The following is a 27,504-nucleotide window of genomic DNA, read 5'->3' as shown; positions in this document are numbered from 1 at the left end:
TGATTTTTAGCCTAGACTGACCCTTTCTGGAAGGAATTAAAAAAGATAAAAGTTCCCATGAAGGCCTTCTGCTTCCTTACTGTTCCTTGACTTAATAATTGGCTAACCAAGCTTGTCATCTGCTTTCTTTAGGGTTTCTATGGTCATTGACAAGAGCAAACCAACTCCCTGATTTTCAAAGTTTTCATCTTTCAAGTGCTAGAGCTATTGCATGAACCGGTGCATTTCCTTCCATTTGTATCCTATCCCAATCCAGCATAGGCGAGAGTCTCATCAATTGTCATTCTACAGCATGCCAGAGATTGCCACCACTCTACCTACCAGCAGTAGTGAGGTCTTTGTGTTCCTATGTTGTATGAGTAATCTAATTCCAGAATCCCATCCTGAAGGTCTACTTCAAAAGACCACTTCTGGTACTGGCTGTCTTACTTTGGGCGAAACAGACCCTCAGAGAAGTATTTGAGAGCAAGTGGTTTATTTGGAAAATAATCCTAGGAAGCCAAGGAGGGAAGTGGGGAAGTGAGACAGGTAAGACAGGGAAAGCAATACAAGGTCTGTTAATGAGCAGGTTAGTGCTGTGGGCCACGGGGACTTGACTCTCTTGGGACCTCAGGAAGACAAAATAGAACATGCATCAGGGTTTCCATTCAGGAAACAAGGACGCTGGGATATTTTTCCTACATTCATGTTCATCACTAAGAGGTTTGCTCCTATGGACCTTAACTCCCTGCCACTTCTGGCTAAGCACACTCCTGTGGCCAGCAAGTCATCAGGCAGAGTCACAGGTGCCTGCAGTAAGGAGTCATTGAAAGAGAAAGGACGAATGCCTAGGGGACACTGGGAGGGCCAGCAACACAGGATGTTAACCTTTTCTTTACATACACTTGTGTCCTTTTTCTGGTTGAGGCGAGCATGTGCCCTGTGCACTGGCTTCCAAGGGGCAGGAAGATGAAAGATTTCCTCATTTAGACTTTATAGTGGGTAGTGCAGTCCACCAAGGCTGTACACACTGGGGACTCCCCCCCAGATAGGAAGAGGAATTGGATGTTGGACAGAAAAAAAATTCCACTATGCACACATTTCTTTTTTAAGATTTTATTTATTCATTTGGGAGAGAGAGAGAGCATGAGTAGGGGGAGGTGCAGAGGGAGAAGCAGACTCCCTGCTGAGCAGGGAGCCAGACATGGGGCTCGATCACAGGACCCCGGGATCATGACCTGAGCCCAAGGCAGACGCTCAACCGACTGAGCCACCCAGGCGCCCTCCCCACTATGCACACATTTCATGATCAAGTTAGGTCTCTGTGACATGTGGTGATGTTCACTCACAGCCATTTATGCCTACTTGTCACTCAGAGATGTTTTTGTCTGCATGTAACTGGATAAATACAAGAGCTGAAAAGTATGGGTCTATGGTTTGTTAGTTTATTTTCCCCTCACAGAACAAGAAGGCTGGAAGTCAGCAGTAGCTGGCATTTCTTCAGCAGCTCAACAATATCAGGGCTGAGGGCTGCACAGGTCTCTTGGCCTTTCCCTCAGTGTCACCAGATGACTTCTATGGCTCCACATTTGAGGCAAGAATAAGGAAGAAGAGGAAGGGACCATATTGTGTCAGGAAAGCAACCGTTTTCTCAAGGAATCCATGCATGAGTTTCCTCTGTCCGCTCTAACACAGCTCCGTGAATGTAGTGGCTTAAAGCAACACAAGCTTATCCTCTTACGGTTCTGGATGTGAGAAGTCTGAAATGGGTTTTGCTAGGCTAAAATCACAGTGTTGGTAGGGTTGCCGTCCTTCTCTGGGCTCTAAGGGAATCCTGGTTTCCTTGCCAGAAGGTGCCTGTATTCCTTGACTGGTGGTTCCCTTCCATCTTCACAGCCAGTCACATCACTGTGACTTCTGCTTTTTTTCATCACATCTCTGACTTTCTGGCCCTCCATCTGCCACATTGAAAGATCTTTGTGATGACCTTGGGCCCACCTGGATAATCCGGGATACGCTCCCTCTTCTTCTTCTTCTTTTTTTTTTTTGTTTCACAGTTTTATTAAATTTTAGCTACTTAACATATAGTGTAATATTGGTTTCAGGAGTAGAATTTAGTGATTCGTCACTTATGTATAACATCCAGTGCTCACGCTCCCTCTTCTAAGGTCAACTGATTAGTAAGCATAATTCCATCAGCAACCTTAATTCTTTGCCGTGTAACCCAACAGATGCACAGGTTCTGGGGATTAAGATGTGATTGAGGGGACCATGATTTGCCTACCACAACCCATTTTTGCCTCATTGGCCAAAATTCTAGCTGGAAGGAGGCTTGAGAGTGGGAGCTGGATTAGCTGAACAACAGCGTCTGCCATATCTTGCTAGCACTTCTTTAAGTTTGTAATTACATATTTCTTGTGTGATTTTTTTCCCCTAGTAGATCCTATATTCCACGAGAGCAAGAACCATGTCTGTTTTGCTCACCATTGTATTTTCAGCATATAACACGGTACCTGACATAAGAGCAGCTCAGTAAATTTTTAGTGCATAAAGGAATGCATGAACAAGTACAGAGACACAAACACATGCACACATATGGAAAAGCATACTGTAGCATTTTCTGGGTCATAGCCACGAAATGGAAGCAATCTAACTGTTCATCTATAGGAAACTGGTTATATAAATTGATTGATTTTTGAAAAGTAAACCCCTGGTACATGTCTACAAAAGAATATTCAGCCTTTGTAAACAATGAGACCGATCTGAAGTGTAGGGACATGAAAGGATGTTCATTATTTGTCACTAAGGGAAAATGCAAGTTGCAGAACAGCACGTATTGTATGACCCTATTTATGTGATAGAGAATAAACTGAAGCTTATTGCCCTCGGGAAGGAAGAACACAAGGAACCAGAAAAAACAAAGAGTCAAATTCTTGGCCTTGGATTGTTCTGGGAACCCACACCAAGCACATTCCTGTCTCATGGTCTTTGCACTGATTGTTCTTTCTGTCTCCAATACTCCTTCCTCACATATTAACATATTGATATTAATTAACATTAATGTTAACAGCTTGCTCTCCTCTTTCATTAAGTCTCTGTCCAATATCATCTTCTTATAGAGGGCCTGACTTGACCACCCTGTCTTAAACAGCATGCCCTATCACTCTCCATTCCCATGATCCACTTTATTTTACATGACATTATATATCTATTTAATTGTTTATTTTTTTAAGTAATCTCTTCCCCCCCCCAACGTGGGGCTCGAACTCACAACCCCCAGATCAAGAGCCACATGCTCTACTGACTGAGGCAGCCAGGCACCCCTTGTTTAATTGTTTATTATATCACTTCTCCACTTGAACGTAAGCGCCATGGGGCCAGGGATCTAGGTGATTCTGAGGCAGGTTGCTGGAGTACCTCAGTTTAGGAATCACTTCTAACTCTTAGGACAGCAGTTCTCAAAGTGTGGTCTGCAGACCAGCAACATCAGCATCACCTGGGGACTTGTTAGAAGGGCACATTCTCAAGCCTCACCTACTGAGTCAAAACCCCTGGGAGTAGGGCCCAGCAGTCTGTTGTTAAGAAACCTTCCAGGTAGTTCTGATGCCCACTCAAGTCTGAGAACAACTGACTTTGCTTCTCTTTTTTAAGCAGCACTCCCTGGCTCTTTTCCCAGGGATCTTTTCCAGGTAGAAAGAGGTTAACTCTCTTCCCTATCTTTTCCTCTATGCTGCTCCTAAGAATGTTCTGAATAAGATAGAAATGTTGAAATTCTGTGTTTAATGTACCTTAATTTAACTTAAATTTTTCTTGAACTTTACCCTCTAGGAAAGGGGCTGACAGTCAGCATTTTTGGCTTTGCGGGCCACCGAGTCAGATTCAACTACCCAGCTCTGCCACTGGAGTGGGAAGGAAGCCAGAGACAATATGTAAATGAATGAGCATGGCTGTGTGCCAATAAAACTTCATATATGGACACTGAAATTCGAATTGTCAGCAATCTGGTGGCATAATGTGTACATAATATGATGTTATTTTGCGTCTCTCTGATTACATTCATTTGGCCTCTTCTGTGAAATGCTTGCCCATTTCTTTTGCCCCCTTTCCTATCTGCTAAAGGGAACTCATTCCAGTGCGCAGTTCCTTTGGGCATTCCTTTTGTATGGAGGGAGATGAAGCCTGATATGTGGACATACACAGTGAATCCTGAAAAGTGGCAAGTATCTTGGCTCATTGGAGGCATAGAAGAACAATGTTGCCATACCAGTGGCAAGGATGTCTGGGAAAGAGATACGTAGATGGGCCCCTGGGGTTGGTTCCAAGTGTGCGTATCTTTGTCTCACATTAATATTCACCAAAGAGCATCCATTGCAGAGTAGATGCAAATCCAACCAGGTGGGTAAGCCAAACTTTCTCCTTGGCCACCATAGTACTTGTGCTGTGGGCCCCGGAATAGGTGGTTATGCAGGCAGGCGGGGAGGGAGGCAACACATGGGCCCAGCCGCATGGGCTTCACCTCTCCAAGGCTGGTTTAGCTACTGCCACCTGCTGAGTGCCCAAGAAGCCAATAGCAGAGAGCAATGGTGAATCCTGTATACGGTGTCGATGGCTAAAGGAACACTAGCCAGCCACCTTATGGTCTTAATTCCATTAGGCCCCTTCCACCTTGGAAGGGTGAGTGAGTTGTCTTTGAGGGAATCAACACATACTTTGGATTTGGGTTTGTTTTGCCTGCCTGTACTGCCTCTGCCCAGTGCTACCGCCTCCTCATTTGCTTCACAGGTTTCACTCTCCAGTAAATGCTTTGCATCCTAACTCAATTTCAGCTTTGGCTTCCTAAAGAATGCAATCTGTGACAACCTCTTTTCTAGGGGGAAATGAGACACTTGTAATGCGTGGTATGCACTAGATGATGATTACGCAAATTATCAGCGATGGTGGCTTGAAATGGAATACAAGTGGAGGGCAAAGCTTTGGGAAATCAAGTGACTAGAGCACTTAGTCCCTATGGTGACAGTGATGATTGCAAAGGATGTGGCTAGGGCTAACTGCTTCTGATGACCGTAGAGAACTTATACAGAAAAGAGGACAAATGGAAAACCTTGAATGCACAACACAGATCAGAGTGGAAAATCAAAGAGCCTCACTGTCACCATTCAAGTAGTCTTTATTCTCCTGGAACTGTCGGATGGATATGCCTGACAGTCATGCCCAGGGACTGATCATAAACGTTGCAGAGGTGCAGCACTGATTAAAGGTATGGCCTTGTTAGAGCTCTGAGGTTAACTGATGGGCTCTTCTGGGGAAAGAATAGGACCCTAACACAATGAGTGGAAATATTTGGGCATAAACTGATGAAGCTGAGAAAAATTTAGCCTCCACGTTTCCCTGAACCTTCCTTGCCAGGAGAAGGAGTCATATGTCCTTTCTCTAATGGTACCAGCCTTCCTCTGCATAAAAACCTTTTGGTGACTTCCAGGGGGGTGTTTGCCTCACAGGAAATACTGATTCTCCTCAGGACTAACCCCGCACAACAGTTCAGTGTCTCCACTCCCATAAGAATCATTGGATTTCAGTATAGCCTATATGCCCTAATGCCCAAGGAGAAGGGAATGTGGAAGTGGACCTATGATGTGCAGTCTGCTCAGTGCCTACCACTAACTCTACTCGTACAAAGACTGCAGTAGGGTTTCCTGGGTTGTGGGATTTTCAGTTTTAAAAATGTGACAGTCCCAGGAAAATTTGTATCAGTCAGTCACCTTATTGGGAGGACACTCTTCACTAAAGCATTAAGAAATATATTAGGTGTTATACGCAACTAATGAATCATTGAACACAACATCAAAAACTAATGATGTACTATATGCTGGCTAATTGAATTTAATTAAAAAAAGAAATACATTGGTAAGGGGAGCACCAGTATGATTGAAAAGCTCTATGGAATAGCCTCCGTAGGCCAGAGATGATAGTGGGAGATGCTTCAGTGGAATTGGACACCCTGATTTCAAAAGGACTAATGGAGTCCTAAAGGGTAGAGTCTAGGGGATGGTGCTTAACTGTCAGAACTAACGTGGATGCAACTGACATAAAGCACAAGGATAGAGTATTTTGACCTCTGTCTGTTGCAGGGGGTGATTGTTTATGGAATTTCCTAGGAATGCAATAGATGTGATATAGAGAAATAGAAAAATTCTAGGTCTGGTGGACAAAAATTTTGCAGACTCTTGAACTCTTACTCTGTTCCCAGATCTACTAAGCCAGTTCACAGGTCTGGAGGTCCTTGATTTTTTTTTTTTTTTTTTTGAGCTCCTTGATTAAGGGGGAGGCCAGATCTCTTTGAGAAAGGACCTTACTGCAATGCTATCACAGATGTATACTGCAAATCTTCTTTCAAATGTTCCTCAGACTGAGACCTATGGTCATTTACTAGGAGGCCATGACCAGGGTAAAGAAAATATCCAGAACCTTCTGAGGGTTATAAGATTCCAGCTCTGAATTAATGCTAATTATTGGACAGTGTGCCACTGTGGTTCATTTCCAGAGTGGGGACTTAGGGAGTCAGGTGATAAATTAGGTCTTGGTCTGAGTTCATTTCAGTGGGAACTTGGACCCATCTTGGCCGAATCACCACACATTATTTTTCTGACTCATGATCCATGGAGGGAGGGCTCTCATTATAGGAAAGGTCAAGTAGTATCCCCTGGAACTGTATCCCTCTCCCCTTTCACCTCTACTGCCAATAAAGTAAACCAAAGCAACACCAAATTCCTGGGGCAACTGAAGAGATAAGAGCCACCACCAAAGACTTAAACAATGAAATCGTGATGACTCCAACCACATGCCCCTATATAACTTGCCTGTTCAGCCTGTGGGTAAAGGCATATAAGTTTTGGAGAATGCTTTTGAATTATTGTTCATTTAATCAGGTTGTGACACCAATCACAACTGTGTTTCTTAATGTGGTATCTTTATTGGAATAAATCAACCCAGCCTCTGGCACCTATTGACCTAGCAACGATCATCAGCAGAGATAATCAGAAATAGTTTGCACTTGCTCTCTTACCTCAGGGCTATCTCAAACTATGCTGTTTTCTGTTATAATCTAGTCCAGAAGGAACTTGTCTTTTTATTCCACAGGCATAATGCTGATCCATGACACTGATGGCATTATGCTAATAACTCTGAGGAGCAGGAAGAATCAAGTATACTAGATGCCTCATGACCAGAGGATGGGAGATAAGCCCTGTGAAAGTTCAGGAGCCTGCTACATGGATGACATTTCTAGGGGTCCAGTGATCTGGGGAATGTCAGAATATCTCTTCTGAAGTAAGAGATAAGTTGTTTTTCCTTGCACTGCCCACCACAAAGAAAGAAACCAATACTTGGTGAACCTCTCTGGATTTAGGAGGCAACATATACCGTATTTGGGTATGCTGCTCTAACCCATTTACTGAGTAACCTGTAAGGCTGCCAGTTTTGAGTGGGATCTGAAGCAAGAAAAGCATCAGCAATAAATCTGAGTCTGTGGTACATGTTCAGTGAAGCCTCAATAGAAGCTTCATAGCACAGACTCTTAGGGTGTTGAAGTAAGGCCAGACTTTCCTTAATTGACAATTATTTTCCATTTGAAAGGCAATGCCTCTGTTGCTTCCAGGTTCTGATAGTGACTGAATTACTGACCATGAGACACCAGGAGACTATGTGACTTGAATGGGCCATTAGGAAATGGGTATTATCTAATCCACTCAATCATCAAATGGCCATGTGCAGCAGCATTCTATTGTTAAATAGAAACTGTGAATGAAATCAGATCTGAGAAAATTGGGAAAGTAAAAGTGAAGTGAATGAGGAACTAGCTCAGACTCACAGGGTACTTGCTCCTACTATATCACTGCCTCTCCATCAGCCCCTACACATGGCCTCAAGGACAGTTCTCTATAATCATCGAACAGAGCAAGAAAACGTAGGCCTATGGCTTTATAGATGGGTCTGCATGGTAGGCTGGCACCTGGCAGAAGTAGGTCCAGGTGGCTGACAGCTCCACTCAGGGATGGCCCCTAAAGACAGAGGTAAAGGAAAATCCTGCCAAGTAGTACATCTAATTGTAGAAGGAGAAATGGCCTAATATACTGATGTAGACTGATTCAGGGGCAGAGGCTAACATGTTGGCTGGATGGTGAAGAATGTGGAAAGAACAAGATAGGAATTTGGTGATAAGGAGGCCTAGGAAAAAGATATATGCATAGGCCTCTTAGAATGGGCCAGAAGTGTGAAGATATTTGTGTTCCATATAATTGCGTCTAGAGGACACCCACTGTGGAAGAGGCTGTCAGTAATCAGGTGGATAATATAACTTATTCTGTTGATGTTAGCCTCTTTAGCCACTCTAGTGCTTGCTCAGTAGACCCATATACAAAATGGCTGTGGCAGCTGGGATGGGGTGTATGTATGGGATCTTTGCTCACTGAAGCTGATTTGTCTATTACCACTTTGAATTGGCAATCTGCTTATCAGCAGAGACCAAACGCTGAGGCACCAATATGGCACCATTCCTTGGGGGCGACCAGGTAGTCATCTGGTGGCAGACTGGTTATACTGAACCCCCTTCCATCACGGAGGACGCACTGACTGTCTTCACAGGAATAGATACATATTCTGAATATGGATTTGCTTTTCATGCCTGCAAAGCTTCTGCCAGCACCACCATGTGGACTCACAGAATGCCTGATTCATCACCATGGTATTCCACCCAACATTGCTTCCAACAAAGGAACTCAGTTTAGTGTGAAGGAAGTGTGGCGATGGGCTTGTCCCCATGGAATTCATTGGTCTTATCACATGTCTCATCACCCAGAAACAACTGGCTTGATAGAATGATGACATTTCCTGCCAAAGGCTCAGTTATGGCACCATAACCTGCAAGTTTGGGGTACTGTCCTACAGAACCTAGTATATACTTTCTTTTTTTTTTTTTTTTAAGATTTTATTTATTTATTTGACAGAGAGAGAGAGCACAAGTAGGCAGAGAGGCAGGCAGAGGGAGAGGGAGAAGCAGGCTCTCCAAGGAGCAGGGAGCCCGACGTGGGGCTCGATCCCAGGACTCTGGGATCATGACCTGAGCCGAAGGCAGCCGCTTAACTGACTGAGCCACCCAGGCGCCCCATAGTATATACTTTAAACAAGGGGCCAATATATCATATCATCTCCCTTGTAGCCAGAATGTATGGGTCCAGGATTCCAGAGGTAGAGGTGGGATTGACCCCTCTCCCTGAAGAAATATTTGCTTCCCATCCCTACATCTTGGACTCAGTGGGTTAAGAGGTTCTAATGCCCAAGGGAGAAATGCTTCCACCAGGGAACATGTCAGGATTCTGATGTTTTGGAAACTGACACTGCCCTCTGGCCATTTTGTGTTCTTCATGCTGTTTAACTAACAGGCAGACAAGGGGTCACTGTACAGACCAGGGTGGTCTATCCTGATTACCAAAGGCAGATTAGGTTGCTCCTATGCAATGGAAGCAAGGAGAACTATCTCTAGAACCCAGGGGCTTCACTGGGGTGCCTCTTATCACTCCTTTGTTCAATAGTACTGGTCAATGAAAACTGGTAACCCAGTCAAGGTAATATTATAAGGGTTCAGATCCCCTGTGGGGATGAAGGTTTATGTCACTCCACCAGGGAACGTATTCTGTCCTACTGAGATGCTGACAGAGGGCAAGGGAAGCATGGAGTGGGTGGAAGAAAAATTGAAGCTATGATTATCAACTTAGGGCCTGCGTCTAGTTACAGAAGCAGGGACTATAGCAACTATTTTTTTTTTAATTTTTAAAAAGATTTTATTTATTTATTTACTTGAGAGAGAGAGAGAGAGCGCATGTAGGAGGAAGGGCAGAGGAAGAGGGAGAGAGAGATTCTCAAGCAGGTTCCACTCCCAGCATGGAGCCCTATGCAGGGCTTGATCCCATAACCCTGAGATCATGACCTGAGCCGAAATCAAGAGTCAGATACCTAACCGACTGAGCCACACAGGCACCCCTATGGCAACTATGTTTTATGCTTAGAGCGGCCTTTCCCTTCTACTTTGTATGAAAAGCACTGTTGGTGGTTAATATTTTAGATTTCATGTGAGCATATGAATGAATTGACATCCCCCTGCAATGATAGAGTAGCTGATGGGTATTTGTACATTTTGTTTGAGGTCATGGGGATTTCATCTGGATGAGGGGCAAGAGTGGTGTGGAGGGGCAAAAGGAATGGTCAGTGCTGGGAATTCTCTGTTTTTCCTTTCAAGGTTCGCTTTACATCCTTCTCCACCCAGCTCTTTTCCCTGACCCACATTAACTTTGGCCCATTTGGCACCCCTACATTATGGCTCTGAGTAGCCATCAGCCAATGGGAGGTATCAGCAACAGGAGATCAGATGGTGGAAGGAGAGAAAGGTTAGGAAATTTATTTCCCACATTCCCTCCCTGCAGGGATGTGAGTTGGCAGTGATTCTTCTATAGAAGGCCACAGTTCCTGTTGAATGTTCCTTTCCTTATTATTTTATTTTTCCTTTTTGCCTTAGTTTTTGGTAACCATTCCCTCTCCTTGCCCCTTCAGGCTTACAATTACTGACATCTTCCAGTGTTGCTAGCTCTGAGGTGCTTCACCATCTATTGTTGATTTCCCTTAATTCTGCCCACCCACATCCTTGTGCATGGTTCCTTCATTAAACTGTCTTTAGGGGTCCCTTGCTGGCTCAGTCCATGGAGCACGTGACTCTTGATCTCTGGGTTGTAAGTTTGACTCCCACATTTGGTGTAGAGATTACTTAAAAATAAAATCTTGGGGCACCTGGGTGGCTCAGTCGTTAAGCGTCTGCCTTCGGCTCAGGTCATGATTCCGGGGTCCTGGGATTGAGCCCCGCATCGGGCTCCCTGCTCAGTGGGAAGCCTGCTTCTCCCTCTCCCACTCCCCCTGCTTGTGTTTCCTTTCTTGCTGTGTCTCTCTCTGTCAAAGAAATAAATAAAATCTAAAAAAAATAAATAAAATCTTAAAAAAAATAAACTGTCTTTAATTATCCATTTTGAGTATGTCATCTGTTTCCTGTCATGAACCCAACTGATACAATTCCTAATATTTGTTTATATATACCTTCTCCCATTTTTGTAATCAGTCTTTCCAGAGAGGTTTATCAGTCTTTTTTTTTTTTTTTTTTTTTTATTTTTTTTTATTTTTTTTTAAAGATTTTATTTATTTATTTGAGGCAGAGAGAATGAGAGACAGAGAGCATGAGAGGGAGGAGGGTCAGAGGGAGAAGCAGACTCCCTGCCGAGCAGGGAGCCCGATGCGGGACTCGATCCCGGGACTCCAGGATCATGACCTGAGCCGAAGGCAGTCTTTTAACCAACTGAGCCACCCAGGCGCCCAGAGGTTTATCAGTCTTATTAGACTTTTCAACCAACCGGTTTGGGTTTTATTGATCTTTTGTATTAGACATTTTTTTATTAATATTTGTTATTTTGAAATGTTCTTATTTCTGCTTTCTCATTTACTCTGTTATTGTTTTTGTAGCTTCTTAAATCAGATGCTTAGGTTTTTAATTTCCAGCCTTGCTTCTTTATTTTTTTAAATATTTTATTTATTTATTTGACAGAGAGAGAGAGTGTGAGCATAAGCAAGGGGAACGCAGGCAGAGGGAGAGGGAGAGGGAGATGCAGGCTCCCCACTGAGCAGGGAGAGCCTGATGCGGGGCTCAATCCCAGGACTCTGGGTTCATGACCTGAGCCGAGGGCCGATGCTTAACCGACTGAGCCACCCAGGAGCCCCAGCCTTACTTCTTTAATCATACAAAGGTTTCACAATATAAATTTCTTTCTAAATACCACTTGGGCTGCAACCCATAATTTTTAAATTAGTTTTCTTTTTTCTTAAGTAGGCTCTATGCCTAAGGTGGGGCTTGAGCTCACAACCCCAAGATTTTTTTTTTTTTAAAGATTTTATTTATTTATTCATGACAGACAGAGAGAGAGAGAGAGAGAGAGGCAGAGGGAGAAGCAGGCTCCCAAGGAGCAGGGAGCCTGATGTGGGACTCGATCCCAGGACTCTGGGATCATGACCTGAGCTGAAGGCAGATGCTTAACCATCTGAGCCACCCAGGTGCCCTCACAACCCCAAGATTAAGAGTCACTTCCTCTACCGACTGACACAGCCATGTGCCCCTATTAGTTTTGACATGTAATATTTTCATTATTGTTCTGTTCTAAGTATTTTCTAATTTTTAGTATGACTTTTTCTCTTGACATGTGATTTCAAAGTATGTTTTAAAATTTCCAAACATAGATGTTTTCTTTATCTTCTTGTTACTGATTTCCACTTTAATTGCAGTGGGGTCAGAAAATGTGAACTGTTTGAGACTGAGTCTTTGAAATTTGTTGACTTTTTTTTTTTTTAACCTAGCATATGATTAACTTTCATGAATGTTTCATGTGTTGGACCACTACTAGATGACATATTGCTTTTGTATGAATTAGGAAAATGTGCTCTTTCTTCCAGATGGATGTAACACCACACCCGAGCATGTGGTTTGGCAAGTGGAGCATGGGATGAATTTTGACCCCCACTTGTCCCCTTGGCTAGGTGCTTTTGATCAGTGAACAATCTGTACGTGGTGACTCTTTCATGTGTTCTTGCAAAGAATGTTTATTTTCCAGTTGCTAGGTACAGTGTTCTTGTATATCTACTAGAACAAGCTTGTTCATTTGATGTTCAAATTTTCTACATCTTTACTGATTTTTTGTCTGCTTCATCTATGAATTTATGAGAGAGATGAACTAAAAACTCACTGTGGTGGTGGATTTGTCTATTTCTCCTTATATCTCTGTTAATTTTTGTTTCACATAGTCAAAGCAGTTGAATACATTCAAAGTTAGTATTATTACATTTTTCTGTTGAATTGAAATTTTTATCAGTATATTGTAACCTTCTTTATTTTTAAAAAAATATTTTTAGTTTAGTTTTTTTTTTTTTAGATTTTATTTATTTGTGAGAGAGAGAATGAGAGACAGAGAGCATGAGAGGGAGGAGGGTCAGAGGGAGAAGCAGGCTCCCTGCAGAGCAGGGAGCCCGATGCGGGACTCGATCCCGGGACTCCGGGATCATGACCTGAGCCGAAGGCAGTCGCTTAACCAACTGAGCCACCCAGGCGCCCCTAAAAAATTATTTTTAAAAGATTTTATTTTTAAGTAATGTCTACACCCAGCATGGGCTTGAACCTACAACCCCAAGACCAAGAGTTCCATGCTCTACCAAATGAGCCAGTCAGACACCTTTTGTAACCTTCTTTAAATCTAGTAATTATTTTTCCCTTGAAATCTGTTTTGTGTGATATTAATCTAGCTATAACAGCTTATATTTTGTTGATCATACTATTTGCCTATGTATTTTTTCCATCATTTTTACTTTCAGACTTACTGTGTATGTGTGTTTTGGGGGTATCTCTTAAAGATAGCTAGACTTCTTTATTTTATTTTATTTTTTTTAAAGATTTTATTTATTTATTTGACAGAGAGAGACACAGCGAGAGAAGGAACACAAGCAGGGGGAGTGGGAGAGGGAGAAGCAGGCTTCCCGCAGAGCAGGGAGCCCGATGCGGGGCTGGATCCCAGGACCCCGGGATCATGACCTGAGCCGAAGGCACACGCTCAACGACTGAGCCACCCAGGCGCCCCTAGACTTCTTTAAATCCAGACTGATAATCTTTACTTTTAACTGGAGCATTTGGTTCATTTACATTTTATGCAATTATTGATATATTTAAGTTTAAATCTACCATCTTCCTCTATTCTCTTTGTCCCACTTTTCCAAAAAGTTTTTCCTCCTTTCTTGCCTTTTTTGGATTGGTGGTTGATTTTTTCCTCTTTCTCTCTTTTAATTTTCCCCCTTTTGGTAGTTTGGAAGAGATATAATATGCTTTTATGTTAGTGGTTATCCTAGAAATTTTAATACGTATATTCAACATAATTAAGTCTTTAGTTAATAGAAATCCATTACCAATACTCAGCATTCTAGGGCACAATTCCACAAAGAGTACAGTTTTTGCATTCATTCTTCGATTATTTTATTTATTTTGTCTTGTTTTGCTTGACCTTACAGTGACCTAAAATTAAACTATCACTCCATGCATCAGACTGTCAACATTGAAACTACCCAATCCCTAGCCTTCACCACAGACCTCTGTCCCTGCCTAGTCCATTGGTACTCTGGAGCCAGTGAGATCACCAGGGAACAGTACTCTTAGCTGCTGAGATAATACCAGACTCTGATAGCAAAGAACAGGCAAGCCAACAGCAAAGATGCAAAAGATGTGATAGCTTTGCAATCTTATAGAGCAAAAAGCCAATTAGCTCTGAGGAATTCCTAAAGGAGTCATCATAACATGTAAAAATAGTTCTGCAGGCTCTGGAAGAAGGGAAAATCAAAGCTTCGAAGGGCATCACTGCAGTCAGGTCATACCACATTTGTAGCATACTGAGTAGTATGCATACTGCTCACAGTTCAGTGTTTGGAAGGAGAAATCACTCTGATACAAAGTGGCAAGGTAAACCACAATACAGCAGAATATTGTCAGTGGCTCTCAACAGGGGGTTATTTTGCACTGTAGGAGACATTTTGTAACGTCTGGGGAAACTGTTGTAACAACTGGTGTGTGTGTGTGTGTGTGGGGGGGGGGTTCTACAATACACAGGATCCTCCCTGTCCTCTGCAAAGAATTATCTGGACTCAAATGTGGATCGTGCCCACTGCTATGGGTTATACAGTGAAGTATAGATAAGCAGCAGGATAGTGTTTCTTGTATCACAGAAGCCATCCTGTAATAATGATTTCACATTTCTTTAAGGCAGGATGATGGTACAGCAAGGATTCACTATACCTTTTTGTTGACACTTGAAAAATCCATAATAATGAAAAATGAAAAGATCAGCAGGCACTCATTTCTCTGAACCTCCTTGAAATGACAAAGGGTTTTTATGAGCAGATGTCACTAAAACTAAACGGTGTGTATTTTCTAATTAGTGGCTTTAGGATTTCAAAATCAGACAGGACATTAGGAGACTAGATATAGCTGATGAAAAACAATCATGAACAATGTGGTATTTCCCCAGGGCTTATTATGAATACAGCCTATCCCTCCAACAGCTTTTCAATGCAAATGAACCTGGTGCATTTGGTGAAAATTGCCAAATTTAGAAGATACTAGTTCTAAAGTTCATACCTTAATATATGTGTGGTAGGATTTCTTTCTTTGGTTTACCTCTATTTTCTAAAATTTCTGCCAAACACTTATTTTTAAAACTTTTTTTGTTTTGAAAAGTTGCACAAATAGAACAGAGAATCCTTGCATGTCCTTCACTTAGACTCCTAAAATGTTAATATTTTACATTTGCTTAATCATCCAAGGGTTTTCTTCTGAGATATTTTAAAGTTGCAACATAATGCCCCATTATCTCTGAATACTCCAGCGAGTATTAAACAAAGACTTTCACATTAATCATACTACAAGTATAAAAATCAAGAAATTTACATTGATACAGTATTATTAATCTATAGATATTCAGATTTTGTCAGTTGTCCCAGTAATACCCCCTTTAGCAAAAGAAAAATGTTCTTTTTCTGGCTGGGGATCAGTTGTCATGTCTGTTTCTATTAATCTGGAGGATTAGTGACTTTGATGATTTTGAAGAGTGCAAGCCAGTAATTTTGTAGACTGTCCCTCTATGGGTTTGTTTGATGTTCCCTTATGATTAAATTCAGGTTATGCGAATTTTGGCGTCATGAATGCTACAAAATTGGTTAGTGTTTTTCTTAGCACCTTATCAGGAGGCACAGAATGCCCATTTCTGGGCGTGCTGATTTTCATCACAATTAGGACGGTATCTGCCATGTTTTCCCACTGTAGTTTTTATTTCGCCTTTGAAATCATAGTATCTTGGTCGGGAGATACTTTGAGACTCTGTAATGTAAACAAGTTGTTTCTTATGGTAATTGCGCCTCCTAGTTTTGTCTAAGGTTACAGAGGCAGAGGCTGATTACAGTAGGGTGTCAGCACTGGTGGTGGCAAGTGTTTCCAAGGGTCAATTTCTGCTTGTATCCCTTATATTAGCATGTCTAGCACATAGTAAGTGGCTGCTTCTTTCCTGATTCATTTCTTTTATCTCAGCAGTTAGTAGGGTGTATTGTAATTGATCTGCTTATGTTTGTCTTTCCCACAGACTGTGAGCTCGTTGAGGGTAGGCACAATGGCTTATTGCGTCTCTGTCCCCTGTCTAGCACATACTAGGGGCTTGAAAAATACATGTTTGAATTAGTGGCCTGGAGTAGATACTACGGAAGAAGATAAGAGCTATGAATCGGCCTGGGGATGGCATTTTTCCTGTTCTAAAGGGAAGCTAGGGCAAGGGTTGTAGAGGGCGCGGTCGGCGCAGTCACTCTGCAAAGGAACCCATGGGTCTCAGCCACCTAGTTAAAGGCAAGGCCTCGGGTTTCCGCGGGTGGGGAGGAAAGTGGGGCGGGAAATCGAAAACCGAACTCGCAGCTCCCGGCATTCCCCGTGGGCGGTGCTCCCCTTTGACCCCTCGCTCGCGTGCTACACATCCGGGCCTCTGCTACTAGTGAGGGGAAGATGGCGGCCGCAACTGTGGTGGTTCCCGTAGAGTGGATAAAGAACTGGGAGAAATCAGGGAGAGGCGAATTGTGAGTGTCCGGGCTGGAGGCGGGCGCATGACCGGGCCGGGCCCGGGCGTCAGCCGTGCTCTCCCATGTGGGGAGAGGTTGTGGGGGGAAGATGTGCCCCCTCCCCCATCCGGGCGGCGGGTGTGGATGGTTGGCTAGGAGTTTCGAACTCGGGGAGGAGAGGTGCTGGTAACCGTCGCCGACCTCCTTCCTTCTCTGGCTTCTCTGAAATCTCCGTTGCCCGCCGTAGGCTGTGTTCCTTTAGTCTCTTAGCAGAACTCCCGTTTCGCCCCTGCGGGTCCCCGCGCTCCCGCTCCGTCTCTTTTTGTCCCCCTCTTCGCTTGAGCTCACTTGGCTCCTTTCTTTTTACGGGGCCGCGCCGGGGGGTTTCGGACTTCCCATCTCTCTGTCCCATTTCTTCACTCTGCGCCCGTTCGACTCTGCAGTTTGGAGCCCGACGCCTCCTTTGCCTGAAGTCCGAGGAGGGCGAACCGTCCCGACTCCCTCCTCTCCTCTCCGCCCGCCGCCGCCGCGGTGCCCGGGGCGTCGCGAAGAGCCCCGCTTGGTACCTCTCTTCCTCCCGGGGAGCGGTCCTTTCGGATTGTCCCGGCCTCGCGCGGCGCCACTGGCCGTGGGAGAAGTGTAGCTGGGATTGCCGCTTTCCCCGAAGACCTACCGGCATTTCTTTGCTCCGTTTTTTCACTTTAGAGCCATTTCGGGTTTGATTCAACTTTCGTCATTAAATGTTTCCTAAACCCCATTTTGTCCTGGGACTGCAACTAATTTTGGCAACTCTCCAAGGTTCTCGAGTACCTGGAATAACGCGTTTCCTTTAGTCATAAAACTTGTTTTTTTCCCCCCGGTAATACAGAAAACAGTAATTTGCCATACCCGCGGTTTCCTGGCCCAAAATTTCAGTTCGCGCTCTCTCGGAAAGAAAGAAATCGTTTAAGGAGTAAAACCCCAGATTCAAAAACAAATAACTTATTTCTAATTTTTCTCTGAATCGCTTTATTAGCTAAAGCTCAACATTGTATGAGATTAACTCTCCTTAGCCATTTTTGCTGTTGTCTCCCCTCCTCCCCCCCAGTCAGTTTAGGTTGCTGGTGCAAAAGATAACGAATCTTTGTAACTTCGTTACTTCGAACGAAACCAGGGGAATGCGTTGCCCGATCTTCCGCGTGTGATATTGCTAGCCTGTATGGCCTCTTCCCCCCCCCCGCGCACTCGCACTGCTTTACGAAGTCTTAACTGTGTGAGCTCTAGAATTGTAATTTCCTGGGTAAGCGGCGGTCTTAGCCACTTAACTAGCTGAGTGACCTTGGGTAAGTTCCTTAACCACTTTGACCGTTTCCCCTTGAGTAAATTGGGATTAATAAGTACTCTACTCAAAGGATTGTTGTGAAGACTAAATAATGCCTGTAAAGCACTTGGCTTATAGTAAGTGCTCAAGTGATAGCTATTGAAAGTAATATTATTATTCCAATCTTTAGATATTTAAACTTCTCTGGACAGCTCTTGCTCTTAAAGTCCGTACCACCCAGGTTAGCAATTAATTGGTCTTTGACTCTTTCTCCTGCGTACTCTTGTAGTCTAACGAATTGAGAGACCCTTGAAGAGTGGGGACTATGTTTCATATTTATTTTGGTTCAACCCTCCCGCCCCCCCTCCCCCGCTCCCACCCCTTCTCCCCCTAGCTTTTCTAGCATATGCTTAGAGTGAGTGCTTATTGGTTTATTAAATGAGAAGTCTATTCGATAAACATTCATTTTTAACTGTTAGGAACATTTTCCAGATCCTTGTACATGCTATTTAACAAATAGCTATTAAGTTCCTTGTGTGCAGGGAAGGCAGGATGGGAGGTTACCTAACCAAACCATCATTTTCATCTATATTAGATTAGGATAACCTCCCCAAACTGATAAATCAGTTCATTGTTTTGTTTACCTACTTAGTTATTTAGGGCCTGTCGTCTTCAGTAGATTGCTCAGCTTCCTCCTTCCAGCTGTTTTTGACAGTTTTATTATTATTACTTTCACCTTAGAATGAGTGGTATTAGAGCTAGGAGGTGAAATTCTGCTTGACTTCTTACCGGCAGTGGTTGGAGAAAAATAGTGATGTAGGAGGTTGAAGTACCTCGTCAAAATGAGATTTTGGATTCACTTTATGTATATTTGCATGATCCATGCTACCCGTATTGTTCCTGAAGAGCTTTTTCAAAACTTGTTGTTAGGGCTTATTTGTATGTAGTTATTCCATGGCTTGAGGAATGTAGTTTGAATTACCGTAGATCCAAATCAGTGTAGTCAGTTTTATAATTATATTCTGTTATATGAAGAGAGCATAAGGTGTTAATTGTATGACATAATGAAATGTTTTAAATAGGCAAACACATCACCATCCAGTACTTAGGTTTCATTTATTTGACCTCTTCCCCTCTTTCAAAACTTTGTTGCATATAGTCTAACTTCAGAGTTCTTTTATCTAGCATTTTCATTTTATTAGAATGAATGGTCTTGTAAATATATTACCAAAAATCCTTTCCTTTCTCTGAAAACAGAGCCTCTTAATTATAAGCCAGCAACTAGAAATGTTAAAAATGAAGGTAATGTGCCAACAAATTATTAGTGAATCCATTTATAGATTTGGCTTTTAGAATATGACCAATATTTAAAATAATATCTTGTGTGGGTTTTTAGTTTTTAGCGAGATAAATTAGCAGATGAGATTTAACTTGACTGAAAATTATCTTTTAAAGAAAAATGCATGAAATATTTCATGAGGTTTTTAGTTCATTTCTTTTTTTTTAAAGATTTTATTTATTTATTTGACAGAGAGAGACACAGTGAGAGAGGGAACACAAGCAGGGGGAGTGGGAGAGGGAGAAGCAGGCTCCCTGCAGAGCAGGGAGCCCGATGTGGGACTCGATCCCAGGACCCTGGGACCATGACCTGAGCTGAAGGCAGTCGCTTAACCAACTGAGCCACCCAGGCGCCCTTTAGTTCATTTCTTGTCGGTCACTTCTTACCAGTATATTTTGGGAGTTGTAGTCAACTTCAGCCACATAGTGTTAAAGCAACACATGAGATGTATGGGGCATTTAGTAAATTTCAGAGAGAGCAGTTTCTTAATTAAGATTTTCAATAAGTTGAAAAGCATCTGTATTAAGATGGAAAGTCTTGGCTTTGAAGAATAAGCTTTGTTAGGTAATTATGGGGAAAAGAAAAAACTTTATTTTGCTTGTCTAAGTGGTCAGTCACATACCTAGCTAACCTGTTGTTTCCAGAGATACTGATTATGTTTTTAATGATAAATTATAGAACTCTTAAAGTGATCTTTACCCACAGATACCAAAAGGACAAAGGAGGACTACCAAAACATAATTATTAAGGGTCTTTTCTAGTAACATTTAGATCTATTCTTAAAAGTTTCACATCTAAATGCAAACTTATGAATTCTGCCACATATGAAAGATAAGGATTTAATCACTTCAATTTTGGAATTAGAGTTTTAGTTTCTTGACAACTTCATATAAGCATAGAACTTGCCATGATTATGCTAATAAACTTGCATGTGCTGGTAGATCCAGTGGTGAATTTTGTTTTTAGTAGAAATCATTAACACAGTGAACTCAACATTTCTTTGTGTCACAAGCAACTTTAATGGAGGGTTTATGTTCCAAGGTCTTAATCTGTCCTCATGTCCATACTTGGTCTAATTTTGCCTCATGTCCATACTTGGTCTAATTTTGAAATACCTATATTTGTTGAATATTATCTATTTGTTCCAAGAACTTAATTATATAAAAAATTTACATATCAATTAGAAATTTTTGTTAGATCTCACCTTATTAATTATTGGTCGTTATAATAAGCTTTTAAAATTTAATTGCCAGATGTTTTGATTGCCATTCTTTTTCTTTTGCTGCTGCTAAATGATTTTACATCTTCCAGAACTTAGCTGAGTGCATTTGGACGTTCATTAAATGTCTGACCTGAATTTTTTGGAGGGAGGTAGGAGGAAGGAGTTTATGGCAAATCATCATTCAAAGAGATTTGTCTTGGTAGTTGTCTTTTTTTTTCTTCAAAAGATGCTCTAAATTCAGCTGAAGTTTTATCTGAAGCCTTTTCTTCATATTTTAGTTTTCATTGGCATTCTTTTTCTCATTTTGACCTGTATTCACAAATTAAGAATAAATCTTGGTCCTTTTTCCTGGTAAGAGAAATGGCATTTTTCAAAAAAATGTTGTATCAATATCAGGAGATTTTCTAGGCTATTGCTTTCTTTGTTAGAAAAATTAAATTATTCTCCAGTGCTTAAATATTAAGGTAGAAAGAGCGCTATTAATGTACTTGTGTGCAGGAACCTTTGTTCTTTTTTAAACATTTCCTGTTCCCTTTCCTCCTCATAAAGTGAATATTTTCATTTTCATAAATGCATGTTTCAAGATAAAACTGCATGCCCAATATTTCATTTTTGTGTTATATTTCTGTTCTGATAATGATAGTAGAGGTAGTACTTTGCTTCACCAAATTTAGCCTTTTTTGTTGTTTTGCTTTTAAGAATTAATTGAAGGATAGATTGACATCAGTGTTTCATATGTGAAGCCAACTTTGAGATGGTGACCATAATCAAGTAGCTCAGGCTTGTGCTGTTTCCTTTTTTACTGGAAAATGGGTTCAAGTAAGGTAGAAAGCTAAATACTCAAGAACTATTCACAAAATACCTCATGAGTCCTTGGAGGAATTTAAGACATTCAGTTTAAGTTTCACAGGTCTTTGACAGAATGTAGATTCTGTCTTTGTTCTCAGGGACCTGAGACAGCATCTCCTCCATAATAGTACCAAATTGTTTTAAAAGTGGAAAAACTGGCAAACTCAATTATTTGGAGGTTATGAGAGGAATAAAATAATCACTTAGACTGAGGCAGAATATTTGATTATTTTTTAAGCCACGTTAAAATGGGCAACTGCTGGAGGTAGTTTTGTTTTTTTTTCTTCCTTTATAATTTAGGATAGATTACTAAAACTGTTTAACGGGTGTGGTAGGACATGCAGTATTCAAAAACAGAATTGTGGTTTTTTTTTTTTTTTTTTTTTTTTTAAGATTTTATTTATTTGACAGAGAGCACAAGCCAGGGGAGCAGCAGAGGGAGAGGGAGAAGCAATGTGATGAGGGGCTTGATGTGGGCCTAATCCCAGGACCTGGGATCATGACCTGAGCTGAAGGTAGACGCTTATCGGACTGAGGCACCCAGAATTGTTTTTTTAAGGATACTTTATGATTGATCTTCTGTTAGTGAATTACTTAGGGAGAAGAGCATGGACAAATTTACTGATTGGGGAAACATTCTTAGCAATTGGTTTAGTTTCCTCCTACAACTAGAGAAAACTGTTTTATACTAGGGAAATAAAAGTATCTTATGCAGGTGAATTGCCTTATCGTAATAAACCATCAGTGATTCCTTACACAATTTGAGCAAATCTTTGAGATGCTAATTAATAGTTCATGATGACATTATCACCTACATTCTAATGAGTATGTTTGTGGCCTTGTGACTGACAAGATGGAATTATGTTTCAATTACTTCTTAAAATTATGTAACAATGGCTGTACCCATTAGATTAGGTGGGATGAGGTGGGAACACTGACATTCCCTCCTCCCCACTGGAAGGATTATTGTGAAAGACATGCTTTAAACTTATTAAAACAAACAGAAAATGAAGCTATTGAAAATGTAAACAAGCATATAATGTTCACCATAAGGAATATTTGACCTTGCTTTTTAGTAGTCTGGATACAAAGGGAAAGATGAGTTACTTGATTCCATTCCATTCTTCTGTCAAAAACCAGTGTTTCCTACTACTACTTTCTAAAGGGAATTGAACCTTTGGGGACAGTGAGAACCACAAGGAATTGTTTTAATACTTTATAACAAATATTGAAGTGATCTTGATATACTTTTTTTTTTTTTTTAAGATTTTACTTATTTATATGAGCGAGCGAGAGAGAACCAGCGAGAATGAGAGAGCCCAAGGAGGGGGAGCTGCAGAGGGAGAGGGAGAAGCAGGCTCCCTGAGGCCCAACACGGCTGGATCCCAGGACCCCGGGATCACGATCTGAGCCAAAGGCAGACACCTAAATGACAGAGCCACCCAGGCGCCCCAACTTTGTTATATATTTACTCTTAACAGAAAAGAGCTACATGGTAGACATTTTTAGGTTACATTTTGTGATGCTAGTCTGAAGCAGATTTTTCTGTGTTGCTTGTTGGAAGGAAGATTGACTTTGTTTTATATTTCAGATAAGCTTGTGGTAGGTTTAACATTTTGAGAAATTAAAAGCTTTACTACTGTTCTCAGCACATTGGAAAGCCTGTCTAGTTCTTCAGGGAAGTAGTTGAAAGTATTTGGGGTCAAACTTAAATCAGTTTATTTTACCATTTATAATGTACTCTCTGAAAATTTCTTTCTGTTTTTTAATAGGAGTTGGTTAAGAAACTAATAACTAAATGAAAATTTCAAACTGTGCAGATTTAATTAGTCTCCATTGGCAAGGCCTTTTTATTCTTTGACTTTGAAGATAATTTTGTGAGACCTACGTGTGAATTGTTGATCAAGAAAAGTTTACTTTATTGACTTTATTTATTTATTTTTTTTAAAAGATTTTATTTATTTGCGAGAGAGAGAATGAGAGACAGAGAGCATGAGAGGGAGGAGGGTCACAGGGAGAAGCAGACTCCCTGCTGAGCAGGGAGCCCGATGTGGGACTCGATCCCGGGACTCCAGGATCATGACCTGAGCCGAAGGCAGTCGCTTAACCAGCTGAGCCACCCAGGTGCCCTACTTTATTGACTTTAAACAACCGTACTCTGCTCATCATGATGATGGAGTATTGAAATAATCAAAAGACAGAGTGGTGAGCTGCAATAGCTGCAATAATCTGCAAAGTAGATAATCTCTCTGTGGGTGATTGTAATGTGGCATAGTTCACTTTAGGTGTGATATAGAGTGATATTCTAGAAGTCTTTTTTTTTTTTAAAGATTTTATTTATTTATTTGACAGAGACAGAGATAGCGAGAGCAGGAACACAAGCAGCGGGAGGGGGAGAGGGAGAAGCAGGCTTCCCCCGAGGAGGGAGCCCGATGTGGGACTCCATCCCAGGACCCTGGGATCATGACCTGAGCCGAAGGCAGACGCTTAACGACTGAGCCACCCAGGCGCCTGATATTCTAGAAGTCTTAAAAAATTATTTGTTTTGACTGCGGAAAAAGGATTGCTAGACATAAAAGTAAAAAACACGCATTCATTGGTTTTCTTTTTTGTTAGAGCCTTGTGCAACTTGTAATAAGAATATTTCTTTTTGTAAATTGTGCAATTAAAACAATGCAGAAAATTGCATAAAACTTAAATGTAGAGCTTAAAGAATCAGTGTAATATGCACATCCATGTAACTCACACCTAGGTCAAGACAACCGCCTTCCAGATAGCACACTTTTTACCTCTCCGTGGTAACCATTATCCTGACATTTATGGTTTTCTCTTCCTTGTTTTTATTTACAGTTTTACTACCCTATAAGCTTAAGTTTGTTCTTGAATTTCCTATAAATGGAATCATAGAGGGTGTATTCTCTTGTATCTGGCTGCTTTTGCGCAACATTATGTCTTGAGGATCCATCAGTATTTTTGCAAGTATTTGCCATTCTTTGATTTTCATAGTTACAAGATGCTCCATTGCATAACTCTACCATAATTTTATTTCTTGTGCTATTGATAAACAATTTTGCTGTTTTGAAATTTCAACTATTACCAACAGCGCCAATGAAACATTCTTATACAAGTATCTTGGTGTATATAAGCATGTGTTTTTGTGGGATATATACTGAAGTGTAGAAAATCGCTGGGTTCTAGATTGTGACTAACTTTAGCTCTCCTATAAACTGTGAAGCTATTTCAAAATACACTCCCAAAAGCAGGTGTATGGGAGTTCACCTTGCTTCGCATCCTCGCTAACATTTAATATTGTCAGACTTTAAAGATTTTATTTATTTGTCAGAGAGAGAGAGCACAAGCAGGGGGAGTGGCAGGCAGAGGGGGAAGTAGGCTCCCAGCTGAGCCTGATGTGGGACTCTATCCCAGGACTCTGGGATTATGACCTGAGCCAAAAACAGACGCTTAACGGACTGAGCCACCCAGGCATCCCTAATATTGTCAGACTTTAAATTTTTTGTCAATATTTGTGTAATGGTGTTATATCGGGGCTTATATTTTCATGGGCATCTTTTTTAATTTTAATTTTTTTTAAAGATTTTATTTATTTGTCAGAGAGAGAGAGAGAGTGGGCAAGCAAAAACGCACAAGCAGGGAGAGCGGTAGGCAGAGGGAGAAGACAGGCCCCCCCCTGAGTCAGGAGCCCGATGTGGGACTTGATCCCAGGACCTTGGGATCATGACCTGAGCCAAAGGCAGACACTTCACCGACTGAGCCACCCAGGTGTCCCCATGGGCATTTTTTTATATGTTATTGGCCGGTTGGATTTTTGATTTCTTGTGAAAGGCCTCTTTATATTTTTTCTTCCATTTTTCTATTGGATTGTTTGCATTTCTTTCATTGATTGATTTATTTTTAAATTTTTTAAAAAATATTTTATTTCTTTATTCGTAAGAGACAGAGAGAAAGAGAGGGGGGCAGAGGGAGAAGCAGGCTCCCCGCTGAGCAGGGAGCCTGATGCGGGACTCGATCCCAGGACCCTGAGACCATGACCTGAGCCGAAGGCAGATGCTTAACCATCTGAGCCACCCAGGTACCCTCTTTCATTGATTTGGAGGGGTTCTTTGTAGAGTCTGTATTTGTGTCCTTTGTGAGTTATAGTGTGTATGTGGCAGATATCTTTTACTCTTTGGCTTGCATTTCCATTCTTAAAATGGTGATTTTTGATGAACAGAAGTTATTTTAATGTCAAATTTATTGATCTTTTGCTTTATGATTAGTAGTTTTTTTGTGTTTAAGCAGTCTTTTCCCCATTCCAAGGCAAATGAACTTATCCTCCTATGATCGTCTGGAAACATTATTTTGCTTTTCATTTTTAAGCCTTACCTAAATGGAGTTGATTTTTTTTTAAATTTTTTTTTTTTAAGACTTTTTATGTATTTATTTGACAGAGAGAGACACAGTGAGAGAGGGAACACAAGCAGGGGGAGTGGAAGAGGGAGAAGCAGGCTTCCCGCGGAGCAGGGAGCCCGATGTGGGGCTCGATCCCAGGACCCTGGGATCATGACCTGAGCCGAAGGCAGATGCTTAACAACTGAGCCACCCAGGCGCCCCGGAGTTGATTTTTATATGTGCTATGAAGTAGGGTTTGCAATATATTGTTGTGGATGATGTATATGAAGAAAATCCAGCCTCACACAGATAAATAGTTGGAAAAAGGAGGAGAATTTTAATAGTCTTTTCAGGTAATTGTATATATTCTTCTTTGGTATCATGTCAAAATTTGTCAGGTGGTTGTTTCTTAATGGTTTGTTGCAATGCCAAATCCAGAACCACATCAGTGAACTTTTTGTACTATGTTAAAATGCATTTGTCTTTTATTTGAAATCTTTTATCCATGAATTATTTTGCATTGGTCGGTTGGAAAATACTGGTTCCCTGAATGATGCAGCTCTTCCAAATATTGACACAGTACATTGTATTAAATTAAAAAAACCCCACATTCTTTAGTATCATCACTGAACTAATCAGGAAAGTTTTTATGAATTGGGAATTAGTCAAGTCCATGGTGGCAGCTGTAAGTTTTTCACTATTTGGATTTTTGTTTGAAACCTCACATTTTATCATTGGCATCACATACTCTCAGTTGTTTTCCTTGAAGTGACTGGCTCAGTTGGTTCATTTTTGAGAAAACGCCTGCCAAAGACCCAAGTCTGAATAACCATTGTTTGTCAGTTGTTCTTTCAAGTAAAAATGGCATTTTATGAAAAAGCAGCTAGCTTAGCTCACAATTTAAACAGTTGCTTAAGTGATTTTCCTGGAGACAACTACAGTATTTTGGTGTGTGGCAGAAATGCTTTATGTGTACCTTCCATTTTGTCACATAGAATATTAAAATACATGTTCTTAAAAAAAGGACGTGTTCTCAGGGCTCAGGATTTAATTAAATTAATATTTTTTTTTACTACTTCATCAAGCACATTTTTTTTTTTATTGTAGATAAAAACGCATAACGAGATCAGCCTTACCAAATTTTTAAGTGAACAGTACCATATTGTTAAAGATAAGCACAATGTTGTACAATAGATCTCTGGATCTTTTTCGTCTTGTGTAACTGAAGTTTTATACCCATTGAATAGCAACTCCCCATTTCTCTTTTCCTCTAGTCCCTGGCAGCCATTGAAATTACATTTTCTGCTTCTATGAATTTGACTCCCTTAGATATACTTCATATAAACAGAATTGTGCAGTATTTATGCTTCTGTGACTGACTTATTTCACTTTGCATACTATCCTCAAGGCTCATCTATGTTGTAGTATATGACAGAAATTCCTTCTTATAGCTGAAGGAATATTCAGTTGTATGTATATGCCACATTTTCTTTATACATTCATCTGTTGATGTGCATTTAGGTTGTTTCTACCTTTTGGCTATTGTGAATAATGCTGCAGTGAACATGGGAGTGCAAATACCTTTTTGAAATCCTGATTTCAACTCTTGTGAATAAATACCCAGAAGTGGGATTGCTGGATTGTAGTTCTATTTTTAATTTCTTGAGGAATTTCCATACTGCTACCCGTAGTTGCTGCACCATTTTACAT

At 41.1% G+C, this 27,504-nt stretch overlaps 1 protein-coding gene across 15 annotated transcripts in view; it reads left to right on the top strand.

Annotated features, from left to right (window-relative positions):
• The first annotated feature begins 16,580 nt into the window (after positions 1–16,580).
• Positions 16,581–27,504, top strand: part of THOC2 (THO complex subunit 2) — a 119,708-nt gene continuing 108,784 nt past the window's right edge. For all 15 annotated transcript variants that reach the window (XM_054509101.2, XM_054509100.2, XM_064574535.1 and 12 more), the window contains exon 1: positions 16,581–16,713. In XM_054509101.2, the coding sequence (XP_054365076.1) occupies positions 16,643–16,713 (71 nt within the window). In that variant the 5' untranslated portion in view covers positions 16,581–16,642. The remainder of the gene's footprint in view (positions 16,714–27,504) is intronic.

This window comes from Mirounga angustirostris, unplaced genomic scaffold (genome assembly GCF_029215605.1).
Source record: "Mirounga angustirostris isolate CCGP_5_RB_7025 unplaced genomic scaffold, mMirAng1.0.hap1 SCAF_11, whole genome shotgun sequence".
NCBI lineage: Eukaryota > Metazoa > Chordata > Mammalia > Carnivora > Phocidae > Mirounga > Mirounga angustirostris.
The sequence above is the reverse complement of the archived record's forward strand: the minus strand, read 5'-3'. Positions and strand labels throughout refer to the sequence as shown.